The sequence below is a fragment of the Neovison vison genome, chromosome 11, assembly GCF_020171115.1.
Source record: "Neovison vison isolate M4711 chromosome 11, ASM_NN_V1, whole genome shotgun sequence".
Taxonomy (NCBI): domain Eukaryota; kingdom Metazoa; phylum Chordata; class Mammalia; order Carnivora; family Mustelidae; genus Neogale; species Neogale vison.
This window is the reverse complement of record NC_058101.1, coordinates 7,209,082-7,227,379: the sequence shown is the minus strand read 5'-3', so window position 1 is coordinate 7,227,379 and position 18,298 is coordinate 7,209,082. Positions and strand designations below refer to the sequence as shown.

Here is an 18,298-nt window from a genome sequence, read left to right as displayed (position 1 = left end):
CTGCACAAATAAATAAATAAACCTTTAACATTTTAATAGTAGGCAGTAGGATATTTCTGTTCACTAATTAGTAAACAGGTTTTTCCCCAACTGAGTTTATTTTTTTAAAATTTTATTTATTTGAGAGAGAGTATGTAAGCAAGAGAGCACAAGCAGGGGGGAGCACAGAGGGAGAGGGAGAAGCAGATTCCCACTGAGTAGGGACCCCTCATATGGGGGTCGATCCCAGGACCCTGAGATCATGGACCTCAGCCAAAGGCAGCTACTTAACCAACTGAGCCACCCATACGCCTTTCCCCTAGAGTTTTAAAAACATCTGTAAATTTTTTTTTTTAAGATTTTATTTATTAGGGTAAGAGAGAGAGAGAACACAGGCAGGGGGAGCAGCAGGCAGAGGGGAAGTAGAAGGCAGAGATGGAGGGAGAAGCAGGCTCCCTGCTGAGCAGAGAGCCCAACCCCTAGAATCCGTATCTGAGCCAAAGGCAGACACTTAACCGACTTAGCCACCCAGGCGCCCCTGCCATCATGTCAGTGAGAGTGTTAAGGACTCACACAAGAGGGGGCACCTGGGTGACTCAGTGGGTTAAAGCCTCTGCCTTCGGCTCAGGTCACGATCTCAGATCCTGGGATCGAGCCCCACATGGGGCTTTCTGCTCAGCGGGGAGCCTGCTTCCTCCTCTTTCTCTGCCTGCCTCTCTGCCTACTTGTGATCTGTCTGTCAAATAAATTAAATTAAAAAAAAAAAAAAGGACTCACACAAGAGTTTGTGACTTCAGATACCCAGTACATTTGTGAATTTTTCTTTAAACTGTAAGGTGGCTTCCTTGGGTGGTTTCTGAGATAGCGAATTGCTAGTAACAAAGTCCCTCTCCTCAGGATCCCATTTGGAACACTGCATAAATTTATCCTTCAACTCTAAAATATTGCCTTTTCCCTTGTGAAGGTATGACATAATCATTCACTCTGCTTCCTACTTTTCCAATTCGCTTTGCCCTTGTTGCCCATTACCCACACTTGGGACCACACTTGCCATCCAAATCAGTGCTTAACTTGGGGCCCTCCGACCAGCTAGGTTATGTGAAGTAGCGGTCTTCACCTAGTACTGTCTCATTTCCCTGGTTATTTCCTTCATCACACTCATCACTTTATCTTTTTGTTTTACTTATTAAAATTTATTTTGTAGTCTCTTTGCAATTACCTTTTCATTAGAATAAGTACCTTCTATCGTGGCTCACTGCTCTTCCTGCTTACTAGAATTTTGTGGGTCTTTCAAAATGTTAAGCACTTTAATATTTCTCAGACTGTCTGTGGTGAAAGGCCAGTTGCTTTAGTTGTTCGTTTTTTGTTTTGTTTTATGTAATTGATCACAGATCAATACTTCTGTAAAATACAATAAAAATGAATGGCTGAAGTGGAATGACAGTATACATACAGATACTCATGTGCCTAAGAACATTAAACCGTGGGGGGGTTTTTATTAAATAGATATAAATAATTATCCAGTTGTTTCTAAATGCTTAGTCCCAGTTTCTGAACTGAACTTGTCACAGACCACTCCTTTTTGTTCGCCCTGTTAATAGCTCCTGTGAGGGTGTTAGCATTCTAATTTTTGTTTTGTTTTGTTTTTTAAAGATTTTATTTATTTATTTGACAGAGAAAGACATCGAGAGAGGGAACACAAGCAGGGGAAGTGGGAGACGGTGAAGCAAACCTCCCTCTGAGCAGGGAGCCCAATGCAGAGCTTGATCCGAGGACTCTGGGATCATGACCTGAGCCGAAGGCAGACGCTTAATGACCGAGTCACCCAGGCGCCCAGCACTCTAATATTTGTTGAATGAATGAATGAAATCACCCACTTAGGATGATGGTACTGAGTTCTTCAGAAATATTGCTCCTTTGACCTTAACCTTGCTAAGACCCAGAGTATTTGCTGAGATATAGAAAAGTGATTGCTGGTTCATGATATCAAACTTCAGCTAGCTTAATCACTACTGCTTTTTTTGATTTTCTAATTATATCTTTTAAAAAACAATATTTGACTTTATGTTTATTTGAGGAAGAGCTGTGGTTGAATCCCAAGCAGTGGCTCTCCCAGACATTTTATTCCTTAAGAAGCCCCAGCTTCTTAAATTCAGCTCTTTCAATTATTCTTTTGCCTTATTTATTCCTTCAGTGCTTTGTCCATTACCACCACCCAAATACTTTTTTCTTAACCTTATTCCTTGTCTGTTATAATGAGCTGACATCTTTTCTCTCTCTCTAATCTCCAGTTTGTCCTTATTTCTCCACACCAGTTTGGCCTAGTTAATTCTAAAAAAGTGAGTATGTATTGGGGTGCCTGGCTGGCCCCGTTGATGGAGGCTTTGACTCTTGATCTCAGGGTCGTGGGTTTGAGACTCATGTTTGGTGTAGAGATTACTTTAAAGTTAAATCCTTTTTAAAAAGTATGAGTATATTAACTTTTGTAGCTTTTCTGAAGTAGTTACAAGAGTCCTGATTTTTTTTTTTTTTTTTGACAGAGATCACAAGGAGGCAGAGAGGCAGGCAGAGAGAGAGAGGAGGAAGCAGGCTCCCCACTGAGCAGAGAGCCTGATGCGGGGCTCTATCCCGGAACCCTGGGATCATGACCTGGGCCGAAGGCAGAGGCTTTAACTCACTGAGCCACCCAAGTGCCCCCTGATTTTTTTTTTTTTTGGTAGCTTCTGGTTGTAGCTTTCCCAAAGTAAAACTCCCAACTCCCTGAGAACAAGGGACTACCCTGGCTGAGCAGTTAAGCCAAATGCTTATCAGGGTCCTTAGTGGGCTGTGGTGTAAGTAAAACCTATTCATCAGAACTGCATTTCAATCTCCTCCTATTTACAAAAAGAAAAAAAAAAATCTTGCTGTCCATGTCATTTGCAATAGTAACTCAGATTCACATTTTTCTGCATAGGAGGCAGGATCTAGGCTGTTAGAGTGTGGGCTTTGGAGTGAGACATCTACTGCTTGGGTAGAAGGAATCTGAACTGTGCCACCAAACTAGCAGTGTATTTGGGGTGCATTGCTCTGTTTCTGAGTCTTAGTTTCTTCTGTAAAATGACTTTATTAGCTTAAATGTTACATCAGCTGCTACAACAGAGGCCTGAAAATGGGTCTAACCAAAATAAAAGTTTACATCTTTCTCCAGCTAAAGTCCTAATTAGAAGGCAATCCCTAGGATAGGGTAGTTCTGCCCCTCACTGTGGTCCTGGGACCCACCTGCTGCTTTTTTCATCTTGTTCTGCCATCCCCTGGAATGCTGTCCTTGTTCACGTTTTTAAAGTTGCCTCATTACCACCAGGTTCAAGTTCCAGGTTGAGGGAAAAAGAAAGGGGACTGAAGAACAAATAACTTCCTGGGGCGCCTGGGTGGCTCAGTGGGTTAAAGCCTCTGCCTTCGGTTCTGGGATCGAGCCCCGCGTCGGGCTCTCTGCTCCGCAGGGAGCCTGCTTTCTCCCCTCTCTCTCTCTGCCTGCCTCTCTGCCTACTTGTGATTTCTCTCTGTCAAATAAATAAAATCTTTAAAAAAAAAAAAGAACAAATAACTTCCTTTAAAAACAGATTATTTATTTATTTGAGATAGAACGAGAGAGCACGAGTACGAGCCGGGGGTGGGGGGTTGCTCTGTGCAAGCAGAGAGCCCAACGCAGGACTTGATCCCAGGATGCTGGGATCAGGATCTGAGCTGAAGGCAGATCCTTAACCAATTGAGCCACCCAGGTGCCCCACATAGCTTCCTTTTTAAACACAAGGACATGACCTGGAAGGTACTAACAACTCATTGGCCAGAGTATAGTCACTGTGTATGTCTAGATGCAAGGAAGACTTGAAAAGTAGTCTAGGGGGTGCTGGGGTGGCTCAATGGGTTAAAGCCTCTGCCTTCAGCTCAGGTCATGATCCTAGGGTCCTGGGATCGAGCCCTGCATCCAGCTCTCTGCTCAGCAGGGAGCCTGCTTCCTCTCCTCTCTCTCTCTCTCTCTCTCTCTCTCTGCTTGCCTCTCTGCCTACTTGTGATCGCTGTCAAATAAATAAATAAAATCTTTTAAAAAAAGAAGTCTAGGTAGACAGTTGTGTGCCCAGCTAAACACTTGGGGTTCTAACAACTGAAGGGAGAAAATGGAAAGTGAGGGACAATTATACTGCATTAAGTTGGTTTTTCAAGTAAGGAATAAATGGCACTAACAGTCTTTAAGATCTGTAATTTCTGAATGTAAGTTAAGCATTCCTTTTTTTTTTTTTTAAAGGTTTTATTTTATTTGACAGACAGAGATCTTGGGATCGAGCCTCGCATCAGGCTCCCTGCTCAGCGGGGAGCCTGCTTACCCCTCTCTCTCTGCCTGTCTCTTTGCCTACTTGTGATCTCTGTCTGTCAAATAAATAAATAAATAAAATCTTAAAAAAAAGAACTCAATGAAAAGACCATTTCCATGCCTGACTGAAGGTATCTGAGATAGTTCAATCTTACAGCTCTAGATAAATAAGCTGTTCCTATATTCACCTTGATTCTCATTGCCTTGTGGTATGATTGACTGCTTTGAGTTTATCTTAAGTTGTAACAGAGAAAGTTCTGATTAAAATCCCCAGTTTGGTGTGCCTGGGTGTCTCAGTCGTTAAGCTGCAGACTTCGGCTCAGGTCATAATCCCAGGGTCCTGGGATTGAGGCCCACATCGGGCTCTCTGCTCAGCAGGAAGCCTGCTTCTCCCTCTCCCGCTTCCCCTGCTTGTGTTTTCTCTCTCTCTCTCTCTCTCTGCCAAATAAATAAATAAATGTCAAAAATAAAATAAAATTCCCAGTTTGGAAGAATATGTACTTGGCATTAAAATCCTGGTTTAATAGATGAAAAGCATGTTTATGTTCTTAAAAATTGTCTTGATAGATATTTACCAAAACTCAAGAATGGATTTTACTTCTGTAAGTAGAAATAGTACACTTCAAAATAGTGATTAATTTTAATATATTTTTTAAAGATTTTATTTATTTATTTAAAGAGAGACAGCATGAGAAGGGGAGAAAGGGAGAGGGAGAAGCAGGCTCCCCACTGAGCAGAGAGCCCCCTGGAGGGCTCCATCCTAGGACCCTGAGATCGTGACCTGAGCCAAAGGCAGATACTTAAGCGACTGAACCACTCAAGTGCCCCATTTTTAATATTTTTAAGTTACATTTTGCAACTACCTAAAAATTATGATTTGCTCATTAATCAGAGCTTATTGAAACAGGTACTTTGAACTCATTAGGAAAGAAATATTTTTAGCTAGCAATCTAGTCTTACATATTTTTCCCCCATGTTATTTTAGATCAGTCATCATTCCCAGAAATGGCAAATTTTGTAAAAGGGGAAGTTTTCAGATTTTAGAATGCCTCCTTTGGTTTATTATTTTAATAGAACAAGTATATTTGTTTGTATGTATGTGATATGAAAATAATTTTTTTGGTTCATAGAGGTATAAAATTTAAAAAATTAAACCAATTTTATTATTGTGAATATGAAATGCTATTTTTTACATTAAAATAAGTGCAGTTATAAAGCAGTAATTTTCTGTGCCTGAAATTCCTTCCCCATATTGTCTGATGAACTACTTATCCTTTAATTCTTGACTCAAGCATGGTATCCTTAATATACCATTCTTTTTTGTGGTTAAGATTTTACTTATTTGTCAGAGGAGAGGAGTACAAACGTGGAGCAGCCGGCAGATCAGGCAGAGGGAGAAGCAGACTCCCCACTGATCAAGGAGCCCGATGTGGGACTCCATCCCAGGACCCTGGGATCATGACCTGAGCCGAAGATAGATGCTTACCCGACTGAGCCACCCGGGAGTCCCTTTAATATGCCATTCTTAAGCAGTATCTGTCAATCTGTTTGGGCTGCTATAACAAAAATGTACAGTCTGGGTGGCTTAAACAAGAAACATTTATTTCTCACAGTGCTGGACTCTGGAATGTCCCAATATCAAGGCATTGTGTCTGCTGAAGGCCTGTGTTCTGGTTCATACCTGGCCATCTTCTCCCTGTGTCCTCACTTGGCAAAAGAGGAGAGGGAACTTTCTGGGGTCTTCTTTATAAGGGCACTAATCCCATTCATGAGGGCTCCATCCTCATTACCTAATCACCTTCCAAAGCCCCATCTCCTAATACCATCACATTAGGGGTTAGGATTTCTAAATTTGTATTTTGGGGGGACATAAACATTCAGTAGCAGTTTCACTTGCAGGTAGAGTTGACTACATTTTCTTTTGTGCCCCACTTTATTCAGCACATACTTACATATCTTTAACTCGTTATTAGACTTTATGTGACTCTCTTCCTGTGCAAACTTGTGGCCAGACCATGTCTTCTTTTGGTTACAACAGATACATGTTTGCTGTGCATTCTAGTTAAAAAAATTTGTACCTCATAATCAACAGAGAACCACTTGGTATTTTTTATTATGGTAGTTTATTTTTATCAATTAAGAGCTGATTTCATAGTATTTTGATTAGAGTGAAAATAGTAGCTTTAAAAGATGAGTTTAATCAGTCAGGAAAATATCCTAGAAATTCCAATAAAACATAAACCATTTCATTTTACTCCATTCTTGTTCTTTTATGTTTATAAAGGTAATACCTGTTTTTCAAAATTCAAACATGAAAAATAATGTTTAAAAATGAGCATTTTCTGCAATTTACAAAAAGACAATGTGCTACAGTCTTAATTGTTTCTATATAGATTCACATTGTTTATTTATTTTTTTAAAAGATTTTTTTATTTGACAGACAGATTATAGTAAGCAGAGAGGCAGGCAGAGAGAGAGAGGAGGAGGAGGCAGGCTCCCTGCTGAGCAGAGAGCCCAATGTGAGGCTCAATCCCAGTACCCTGGGATCATGACCTGAGCCAAAGGCAGAGGCTTTAACCACTGAGCCACCCAGGCACCCCCACATTGTTTATTAATAGTATCATTTTAAACCAAAATGAACTAATGCTAAACATACTGCTTAAAGTTTTTTTTTTTTTTTCACTGAATGTATCTTGGACATTTTTTCATATAAGTAAAAATGGATCTGCTTCATTCATTTGATCAACCTCATAGTCTGTGTGTACAATATGTTAATTAACTGTTCTCTGATTGGTGGATGAACTTTTGTATTCTTCCCACACACACTTTTTTCCCCCCAATAAATAGCAGAAATTTATTGCTCACAGTTCTGGAGGCTGGAAGTCAGAGATCAGGGTGCCAGGTCTCAGACTTCTTACTATATTATGTGATGAAAGCTGGATTTCCTTTTTAGCTATTAAAAGTACCACTGCAAAGAACATCCTAGTATAAAACATTGCGTAATTGTGGGGGTGTTTTTAAATTGTAAATTCCTAGAAGTAGGAATGCCTGGCTAAAAAAAGAGTATGAACATCTTAAGTTGTAGTAGTTTTTGTCGCATTGCCACTTTTTTCGGTTTTCCTACAATAGAATATAAGCAAGTTAATCTATATCTTTACCTATCATGGATAATTGTTCTACATTTTTTTTTTAAAGATTTTTTTGTTCTCTTTTTTTTTTAAGATTTTATTTATTTATTTGACAGACAGAGATGACAAGTAGGCAGAGAGGCAGGCAGAGTCCAACGTGGGGCTCCATCCCAGGACCCTGAGATCATGACCTGAGCCAAAGGCAGAGGCTCAACCCACTGAGCCACCCAGGCGCCCAAGATTTTATTTTTTTATTTAGAGAGAGAGATAGTGCTAGTGGGGGGCAGACAGAGGAAGAGAGAAAATCTCAAGCAGACTCCACAGTGAGTGCAGGGCTGACGCAAGGCTCCACAGGGCTCGACCTCACAACCTGAGATCACAACCTTATTGGAAATCAAGACTTGGGCACTCAACCAACTGAGTCACCCAGGTGACCCAGTCGTTCTGTTTAAAAAATCATTTTATTGGGGCGCCTGGCTAGCTCAGTCTCTAGAGCATGTGACTCTCTGTCTCAGGGTTGTGAGTTCAAGTTCCACACTGGATGTAGAGATTGCTTCAAAATCAAATCTTAAAAAAGAAATAAAAATCATTTTTTAAAGTGTATAGGAAAAAATGCATTTCAAATTTGTATGTAAACCTCACAACCTGTACACACCTATGTAACCAGCAACCAGATCAAGTACCAGAACATTACCAGGACCCAAAGTCAGCTTCGTGCTCCTAGTCAGTCTCTGCCCGTCTCCATGAGTAACCACTATTCTGACTTCTAATAGCACAGATTAGCTTTGCCTTTTTTTTTTTATTTTATAGAAATGAAATCATACAGTATTTATATTTGGTACTATAATTTAATTTTAATCGTAGTGAGTCATAGGTAAAAATAACCTCATTGCTATTTTAACTTGTATTTATCTTTTTTTTTTAACTTGTATTTATCTTAACTAAGATTATCTTTGTGTATATTTCAAAGCTTTTTAAAAAAATCAACAAGGCTCAGATATTAGCATATTTAGAGCACAGAAAGGGCTGAGAATAAAAGCAAAAGCAAACCCCCAAACTCCAGGATTACCATCGTCTTGGGCCAGTATTTCTAAAGCTAAGTTTCTCCATCAGCATCTAATAGATTTCAAGTGTCCAGATTCAACAAATATTGAAGAGTTTCTCGACATGGAAGATCCTATTTTGACACAGATCGTTGTATACACTAACAGAGATGAGACTGGGGCTGTGGCTGAAGTTCAAGCTCTGCGTGGTCCTGGGACTCAGTGTTCCACGAGAGACGAAAATCCCACATCTAGAACCAGTGCTTGCGGTTTGGGGCTAGGAAAAAGCAGAAAATGCTTATATATGATTTCCTATTCATACTGTCAGTTATAAACTACCTAGAAAAAACTAATGAAAGTTGTATAAGACCCAAGCAAAGGAAATTACAGTCACACTTAGGAAAACTATTTTTGGCCTAAGATATTCCTTAAACGGAGAGTAACACCCTTCATGTTTTCAAGGGATAATTATGTAGTTTTTCTAACGGTAAAAAAAAAAAAAAAATTTTGGTAGGAAAAAAATCAACCAGTTGTTTAATAAAGAGAAAGTTGTGTTGTTTACACTTCGGAAAGTCAGTGTGATTATTATGAAAGTAAATGCAGTTTAAGGTAGGAATAATTTCTAAATGTGAGCAGTTAGATGAATAAAATCAAAAAGCAAGGCTAGGCTTGGTTATCATACTATATCTGCTGTATGAAGAAATGCAAATCAGCATAGTAAAGACTTAGAAATCCTGCAGTGCAGAAACCTATTTAATTTTATATGACCTTGTGTTTCCTGCTGCTTCTATGATCATTAGAAATCTATTAATATCTTCTGGGACACTAGAAGTCTGCAGAACATAATTTGGCACACACTATGTGTATTTAAACACCACTAATTCAGATACATAGGGTGCAGAAGTGTGAGTAATAGGCCAAAGTATTATTTTTAGACTCTTAGTAAGCAACTGTCCTTAAAGAGTGAATAATAACTTAAAAACAATCTGAGGGGTTTGAAGTGGCGGGGGGGTGGGAGGTTGGGGTACCAGGTGGTGGGTATTATAGAGGGCACAGCTTGCATGGAGCACTGGGTGTGGTGAAAAAATAATGAATACTGTTTTTCTGAAAATAAATAAATTGGAAAAAAAAAAAAAACCTAAGAAAACAACAAAAACATGGGGATATGTCAAAGAGCTCCCAATGGCTAAAGCTGGAGCAGTATGAGCAACAAAATAAAGCTGTTTTGGATTATAACTCAAAAAAAAAAAAAATAGTAACTGTTGAGCTTTAAAGGACCTGAGTATCATGGTTTTAAAAACTATTCTTTATCAGATGTTTTCAAATATTTTAATCCAGGGCGCCTGTGTCACTCAGTCAGTTAAGCGTCTTCCTTTGGCTGAGGCCATGATCCCAGAGTCCTTGGATTGAGTCCCCACATCTGGCTCCCTGCTGGGCAGGGAATCTGCTTCTCCCTTTGCTCCCCCTCTCCCTCTGCCAGAACCCCTGCATGCCCTTGCTCTCTTGCTTTCCCTCTCTCTCAAATAAATAAATAAAATCTTTAAAAGACAAACAAATATATTCATCCAGTCTGTGGCTTATCTTTTCACTTTCTTTTTTTTTTTAATCTTAAGACATGCAGTTAATTCTTAAGTCTGTTACAAATTTTTTTTTTAATTTATATTTTTTTGAGCAAGTTGGGGGGGTGGCCACAGGGTGTGGAGGAGGGAGGGCAGAGAGATAATCTTTTTTTTTTTTTTTTAAGATTTTATTTATTCAGAGGTATCTGGGTGGCTCAGTTGGTTAAACATCTGCCTTCAGCTCGGTACACGATCCTAGGCTTGGTTCATGATCCTAGGGTCCTGGGATGGAGCCCTGCATCAGGCTTCTTTCTCTCCCTCTATGTGCCTCTCTCCCTGTTTGTGTTCATGCTCTCTTTCTCTCTCAAATAAATAAATAAAATCTTTAAAAAAGAAATATTTTATTTATTAAAAATTTTATTTATATATTTGAGAAAGAGAGAGCACAAGCAGGGAGAGCAGCAGGCAGAGAGAGAAGCATGCTTTATGCTGAGCAAGGAGCCCCACTCGGGACTCAGTCCTCAATCCCGAGATCACAACTGGATCCGAAAACAGATGCTTAACCAACTGAGCCACCCAGGCATCCTGAGAGAGAATCTTAAACAGGCTCCACGGTTAGCATGGAGTCAGATGCAGGGGTCCATCTCATGACCTGAGATCATGACCTGAGATGATATCAACAGTTGGAGGCTTGGATTCCTGAGTCACTCAGTGGGTTAAGCCTCTGCCTTTGGCTTAGATCATGATCTCAGAGTCCTGAGATTGAGCCCTGCATTGGGCTCTCTGCTTGGCAGGGAACCTTCTTCCCCTTCTCTCTGCCTGCCTCTGTGCCTACTCGTGATCTCTCTCTCTGTCAAATAAATAAATAAAATCTTTAAAAAAAAAAAAAAAAGGAGAAGAAGAAGAGTTGGAGGCTTAATCAACTGAGCCACCTAGGCGCCCCTCCATATTTTTTCTAATGTAATTTTACGTATACAGTTTGGTACTTTTGCTTCAGTGGGTTCATAATTTACATCTAGTTGTTTTATAACTTGCTCTTCTTTTTTTCCCACTCTTTATTATATAGTATTTTCATATCAGTACAGTTAATTGTTTTGAGTAGTTGCATAGTGTTCTACCAAAGAATGTATGACAGTTTACTTAGTTTTTCTTCTTTTGAGGAACAGTTTCTAGTTTTCTTTTTCTATTATAAATAATGCCCAAAGGTTTATTTTAAAATTCAGCTTGAACTTTAATTCCTGCAAATTTGTTAAAAGCTTTTCTAATAGAAACATTTAATCTTTATAAATCTTGAGGGACACTTAAAATTTTTGACGTATCAGTTCTGACTTTTCTTGTTCAAATACTTAGTGGAAACATTAGGGTGAAGTTTAAATGTAAACAAGTATTTATTTATTTATTTTTGTAAACAAGTATTTAGAAAAAAAATTTTCAGGGGCGCCTGGATGGTTCAGGCATTAAGTGTCTGCCTTCAGTTCAGGTCATGATCTCAGGGTCCTAGGTTCGAGCCCCACATGGGGTTCCCTGCTCAGCGGGAAGCCTGCTTCTCCCTCTCCCACTCCCCTTGCTTGTGTTCCCTCTCTTGCTGTCTTTCTGTCAAATAAATAAAATCTTTTTTAAAAATTTCTTTTTAAATAACTTCACATCTTCTACCATAACCCTGCTCCCCTCTTGGCTCAAACAGTTGTAAACAGCATGTTTAGAACGCTCTGATTCTACTAATGATTTCTCTTAATTCCTCAATTTATGTGACTTACTTTTCTTCTACCACTTCTCATTGTCAAGAGTGTGAAAAATCTTGTTTCTCAGTAATAAGCTTATAAAACCACCTGAATAGTTATTTAGACCATTTCCATGACATCCCATTTATTGATTTTTTTTTTTTTTTCAAAATTAGATGGTATAAGTTTAGGGGAGAACTTCATGTTTCTGTTTTGTTTTGTGGATTCTGTTAATGCTGTTTCATTTTCCCATGACAGATTCAAAAGCTTTGTGACAGAGTGGCTTCATCTACTTTATTAGATGATCGAAGAAATGCTGTGCGTGCTCTCAAATCATTATCTAAGGTCAGTAATGCTGTATCACTTACTAAGTTTACTAAGTTGGACATTAGTTACTTTAATAGCATTTTTCTTTTATGTAGAAATACCGCTTGGAAGTGGGTATACAAGCTATGGAACATCTTATCCATGTATTACAAACAGATCGGTAAGTTTCTTTTTAATGATTTTTCTCCCTAATTTTTCTTGCAATTTTAATTAATTTGTTTTAGAGTCACTATTCTAGAAATGATTAACTTATTAAGATTATTAAACTTAATAATCTTATTTCAATAAATATTGGACACAAGGTGCAAACCACTGTGCTAGTAAGCATTAAGACAGGCATAATCTCAGGGTTTGAAATCTTTCCATTATATAAAAATGAAATGAAGTGACTTCTCATTTAAAGGTGAAGATTTGGGGTTTGATTTGGGCAATTGGATGTTTTGATATTCACTTAGATATAATATGCTATTCTATAGTATAATATACATATTATTGTATATCAGTTATCCCAACTTGCTTTTTTGCAGAAATAAACTGGACTAAGTGTTAGATCTGAGCATGTTCTAAAAGAAAGGTCACTCAGCCTATTTTTCTCTCTTTCAGTTTCCCTTTTAAGAGATTTTATCTGCATCTTTTTTTTTTTTTTAAAGATGTATTTATTTTACAGAGAGAGTGAGTGCTTATAGGGGAGGGAAGGGCAGAGGGAAGAGAGTGATTCTTTTTTTTTTTTTTTAAGATTTTATTTATTTGAGAGAGAGATCATAAGTAGGCAGAGAGGCAGGCAGAGAGAGAGGGGGAAGCAGACTCCTGCTGAGCAGAGAGCCCGATGTGGGGCTTGATCCCAGGATCCCGAGACCACCACCTGAGTGAAAACCAAGAGTCAGGCACTTCACTGACTGTGCCACCCAAAGGCCCTGCGCCTTTGGTTTTAATGAACAACAGTGCATCGATAGCTTTCAAAAATCTTACCGCTAAGTGAATATGTATTACAACCTTTAACTGCATAGTGAACGCTTCTACCATATCAAGATCTCTCGCTGATATCTCCAATTCAGAATGTTCAAGAGTTAATTTGTATCTTGTTTTCCCGCTCCCAATTGCCTCCTCCACCATCTCCTTCAACTGCCTTTTGACCTAAGTCCAACCTAGTTGATAGTGCCTTTCCATTTCAGCAAGAAACTATAGGATTCTTGCTGAACTTGGCCCTCTCCTTAACCCATTATGCTTATCTAGACCAAACCCCGCCGGAATTCATGAAGTTCTCCCAATTTCCTTTGTTTATCTTTAGTTCTGGCTCAGTATTAGTCATTGAAATGATTTTCAGAGCTGCTATATTAGTTATCTTTATTGTTATTATTATTATTGTTATTACTTTTTGCTGTATAACAAGTTACCTCAGAACTTAGTGGCTCACAATGATCAGTATTTATTATCTCACACTTTCTGTGGATCAGAAATTCAGCAGTGACTTAGCTAGGTGGTTCTGGCTCAGGGTCTCTCTCCAAGTTGCAGTCGAGATTTTAGCCAGGACTGCAGTCATCTGAAGGCTCAGGTGGAAAGATCTGATTCCAAGATGGCTCGATTACTTTGCTAATGGCAGGAGGCTTCATTACCTCACCATGTTGCTCTCTCTGTAAGGCTGCTTGAGCATCCTTATGATGCGGTAACTGGCTTCTCCTAGAGCAAGCGATCCTATGACAAGGAGAAAGCCACAAGGCCTTTTAGGGCTTAGTCTCACAAGTCACACACCATCAAGCCTATCACATTCTGTTTATTGGAAGCAAGCTTATAAATACAGCATATACCTAAGAGGAGGAGAATTTGGTTCCATCCCTTGAAGGGATCTGTATCAAAGAGTTTTTGAACATAGCTTAAAACCACGACTATCTCCAAACTGTATTCTTTGCTTCTGATCTTTTTGTCCCTCCAGTCTATGCACTGTAAGTCTGATGTATAAACCTTTTTTTATTTAATGAATATCAGCAACTCAGTGCAATGTGAAGTCTAAGTTTTTGTGTTTGTTTAAAGATTTTATTTATTTATTTGAAAGAGAGAATGCAGCAGGGGGAGGGGGAGAGGGAGAAGCAGACTCCCCGCTGAGCAGGGAGCCCGACTCGACTCGGGGCTTGATCCCAAGATCCTGGGATTGAACCCTGAAGTCATGATGTGAGCCCAAGACAGATGCCCAAACATCTCAGCCACCCAGGCAGCCCTGAAGTCCCAAGTTCTTAAACAAAGCGATGCATATAAGCTTTTTAAAGGTCTTGGTATTGCCTGTCCAACCTCAGAGCCTGTATTTCAGTTATATTTCAGCAATGCCCAATTGCTTGTTTGCACCAGTTAGGACCATTCCTCTTCTCAGACAGTACACTCCACATTGGCTACCTCTTCAAAGCCAACTCATTCTAATGCATTTGAATAAATGTGTTAAAATCATGTTTAATGATATCTGCCTACCACAGGCAGAATAATAGCCCCCCAAGGATGTTTAACACCCTTATTACCACAACCTATGAATGCTGCCCTGGAGGGCAAAAGGGACTTTGCAGGTGTGATTAAGGACTTTGAGATGGAGAGATTATCCTGCGCTATCCCGGTGGGCCCAGTGTAATCCCAAGGTTTCTTAAAAGTGGAACAGGAATGCACAACAGGAGGTCAGAATGAGGTGATATGGAAGATCTGGACCTGTCGTTGCTGGCTTCGAAGATGGAGGAAGGGGGTCTCTAGAGACCTGCAGAAGGCACAGAAGCAGATTTTCCCCTAGAGCCTGTAGACAGGAAGGTGGTCCTGCTGAAACCTTGATTTTGGTGCAGGAGACCCATTTCAGATTCTGACATCTAGAACTTTAAGATAATATATTTGTATTGTTTAAGCCACTGAGTTTGTGGTAATTTGTTATAGCATCAGTTGAAAACTATTACGGTAAACTAAAGTTTGTTTTGTGCTTTAAATAATAGTCCAGGTTAGAGAAAATGGATCCTAGATCAAAAAAACTTTAGTGTGATGATTATATATACATATAATCTATAATTTTTCTTTTTTACTCCATGTATACCTTTTTCTCACTGAGTCTTTCAAAGTTACTAATGAAATCACTAACATCTCAGTATGGAAAAAAGAATGCTGCCTGTTATATAAAGTTGAAAGTTATTGTCATTTTAAGTGCATAGCTGAAAATGGATATGTAGATCTTAGGTATTCTCTCTCTCTCTCTCTCTCTCTTTTTTTAAGAGTTTACTTACTTATTTGAGAGAGGGAGAAGCAGGTTCTCCATTGAGCCGAGAGCCCAATGAGGAACTTGATCCCAGGACCCCAGGATCATGAGCTGAGCCAAAGGTAGATGCTTAACCAACTGAGCCACCCAGGCGCCCCAATAGACAGATTTTGAAAGCATTGATGGATGATGATGGCATTTAGAGTGGAAAATAAGAGTAAGATACAGGACACAAAGATTCAGTGAATATGGAGAAGTGATTAGGAGTGGTAAATGAAATAAGATGATAGGCAGAGTGGATCACAACCAGATGTAAATCTCAAGGGAGGGCACCCGGGTGGCTCAGTTGGTTAATTGACTGCCTTCAGCTCAGGTCAACTCCCGCATTAGGCTCCCAGCTTCATGGGGAGTCTGCTTCTCCCTCTGACCATCTCCCTCTCATGCTCACTCTCTCTCTCTCTCTCTCTCTCAAAAATAAATAAGTAAAATCTTAAAAAAAAATCAAGTAAAGTAGGCTTTAAAAATTTTTATTTATAAAAATATTATTTATCATTTTTTTTTTAGAAATTTTGAAGAGCATCTTTTTTTTTTTTTTTTAAGATTTTTATTTGTTCACTTGAGAGAGACATAGCAAGAGAGGGAACGCAAGCTGGGGGAGTGGGAGAGGGAGAAGCAGGCTTCCTGCCAGACGGGGCACCCAGTGCAGGGCTTGATCCCAGGACGCTGGGATCATGACCTGAGCCAAAGGTGGCTTAGCAATTGAGTCACCCAGGCACCCCTGAGGAGCATCTTTTAAGAGAGTATTAAGGAACTGGGAATAGAGAGAAATTTCCTCAAAATAATAAAGAGAATCTATGAAAATCCCAGAACATCAGATGCAATGGTGAAAAACTGAGCACTTTCCACGTAAGATCAGGAACAAGATCATGATGTTCCCTTTAACCACCTCTGTCCAACACTGAAATGGAAGCTTTAGCTAAAGTAGTTGGGCAAGGAAAGGAAATAAAAGGTATACTGAAGTAAAATTACACATATTCATAGACGATATGATCTTGTATATAGAAAATCCTTAGGAATCCACCAAAAAGCTATCAGAATGAATAAATATAGCAAAGTTGAAGGATATAAGCTCAATATAAAAAAATTATATTTCTGGGGCGCCTGGGTGGCTCAGTGGGTTAAGGCCTCTGCCTTCAACTTAGGTCATGATGCCATGGTCCTGGGATCGAGCCCCACATTGGGCTCTCTGCTTGGCAGGGAGTCTGCTTCACTTCCTCTCTCTCTCTGCCTGCCTCTCTGCCTACTTGTGATCTCTGTCAAATAAATAAAATCTTTAAAAAAAAAATTATATTTCTAGGGTGCCTGGGTGGCTCATTTGGTTAAGCAACTGCCTTCGGCTCAGGTCATGATCCCTGAGTCTCGTGATTGAGTCCCACATCAGACTTCCAGCTCCTGAGGGAGCTCCAGAGGGAGTCTGCTTCTCCCTCTGACTTTATCCCTTCTCATGCTCTCTCTCTCTCTCTCTCTCAAATAAATAAGATTTATTAAAAAATTAAAGATTTTTTAAAATTATATTTCTGTATACTAGCAATGAACAATCAGTAAACAGAATTAAGAAAACAATTCCATTTAAGTAACATAAAAAAGATTAAAATACTTTGGAATAAATTTTACGAAAAAGGCGTAAGAAGTGTACACTGGAAACCACAACACATTATTGAAAGAAATTACCTGAGATTCAAATAAATGAAAATACATTCTGTGCCCTTCATGGACAGAAAGAAGGAATATATTTTTAAGATGGTAATACACCCCAACTTGATTTACAGATTCACATAATCACTATAGAAATCCTAGTTGGCCCTTGTAGAAATTAACAAGCTGATCATAAAATTTGTATGGGAATGCACAGGATCCACAGTAGATCCCAACTACAAAAGAACAAAGTAGATCCCAACTAAAAGAACAAAGTTGAAGGGCTTATATTCCTGATTTTTTTTTTTTTAAGATTTTATTTATTTATTTGTCAGAGAGAGAGAGAGAGAGCAAGCACGGGCAGACAGAGTGGCAGGCGGAGTCAGAGGGAGAAGCAGGCTCCCTGCAGAGCAAGGAGCCCAATGTGGGACTTGATCCCAGAACTCTGGGATCATGACCCAAGCCAAAGTCAGCTGCTTAACCAACTGAGCCACCCAGGCGTCCCAATATTTCCTGATTTTAATACTTGCCACAAAATGATAGTAAACAAGACTTTATGGCAGTGGTATTAAGGATAGACATATAGATCAACAAAATAAAAAAGCTAGAGATATAACCCAACATTAATTTAAACTGATTTTTGTCAAGGTGTTAAAGACCACAATGGAGAAGAACAATTTTTTCAACAAATGGTGCGGGGACAACTAAATATTCACTTCACACCATACACAAAAATTAGCTCAAAAAGGATCAAAGACCTAAATGTAAGAGCTAAAGCTAAAACCCTTAGAAGAACTGCAGGCGTAAATTGTCAAAACCTTGGCTTAGGCAGTGGTTACCTACATATGACACTAAAAGCATAAGCAAGAACAGACAAAACAGATAAACTGGACTTTGTTAAAATTAAAAACTTTTATGCTTCAAAGGACCCTATCAAGAAAGTAAAAAGACAACCCAAAGGATGGGAGAAAGTATATGCAAATCATATGTCTGATAAGGGACTTACATCAAGAATACATACACAATTCAACAATAAAAAGATAAGTAACCCAAATAGAGACAGGCAGTTGGGGCGCCTGGGTGTCTGAGTGTCTGCCTTTGGCTCAGGTCATGGATCCTGGGGTCCTGGGTTTAGGCCCTGAGTCAGGCTCCCAGCTTGCAGGGAACCTGCCTCTCCCTCTCCTTCCCGTTCATGCTCTCTCTAGCTGTCTCGCTCCCGTTCTCGCTCTCAAATAAATAAATAAAGGAAATCTTGGGCGGGGGGGACAGGCAAAGGGTTTGAAT

General features: G+C 39.3%; 1 protein-coding gene across 2 annotated transcripts in view; it reads left to right on the top strand.

Annotated features, from left to right (window-relative positions):
• Positions 1 to 18,298, top strand: part of USO1 (USO1 vesicle transport factor) — a 90,285-nt gene that overhangs the window by 13,318 nt on the left and 58,669 nt on the right. For both annotated transcript variants that reach the window (XM_044226176.1, XM_044226177.1), the window contains exons 2-3: positions 12,037 to 12,123; positions 12,201 to 12,265. In XM_044226176.1, the coding sequence (XP_044082111.1) occupies positions 12,037 to 12,123; positions 12,201 to 12,265 (152 nt within the window). The remainder of the gene's footprint in view (positions 1 to 12,036; positions 12,124 to 12,200; positions 12,266 to 18,298) is intronic.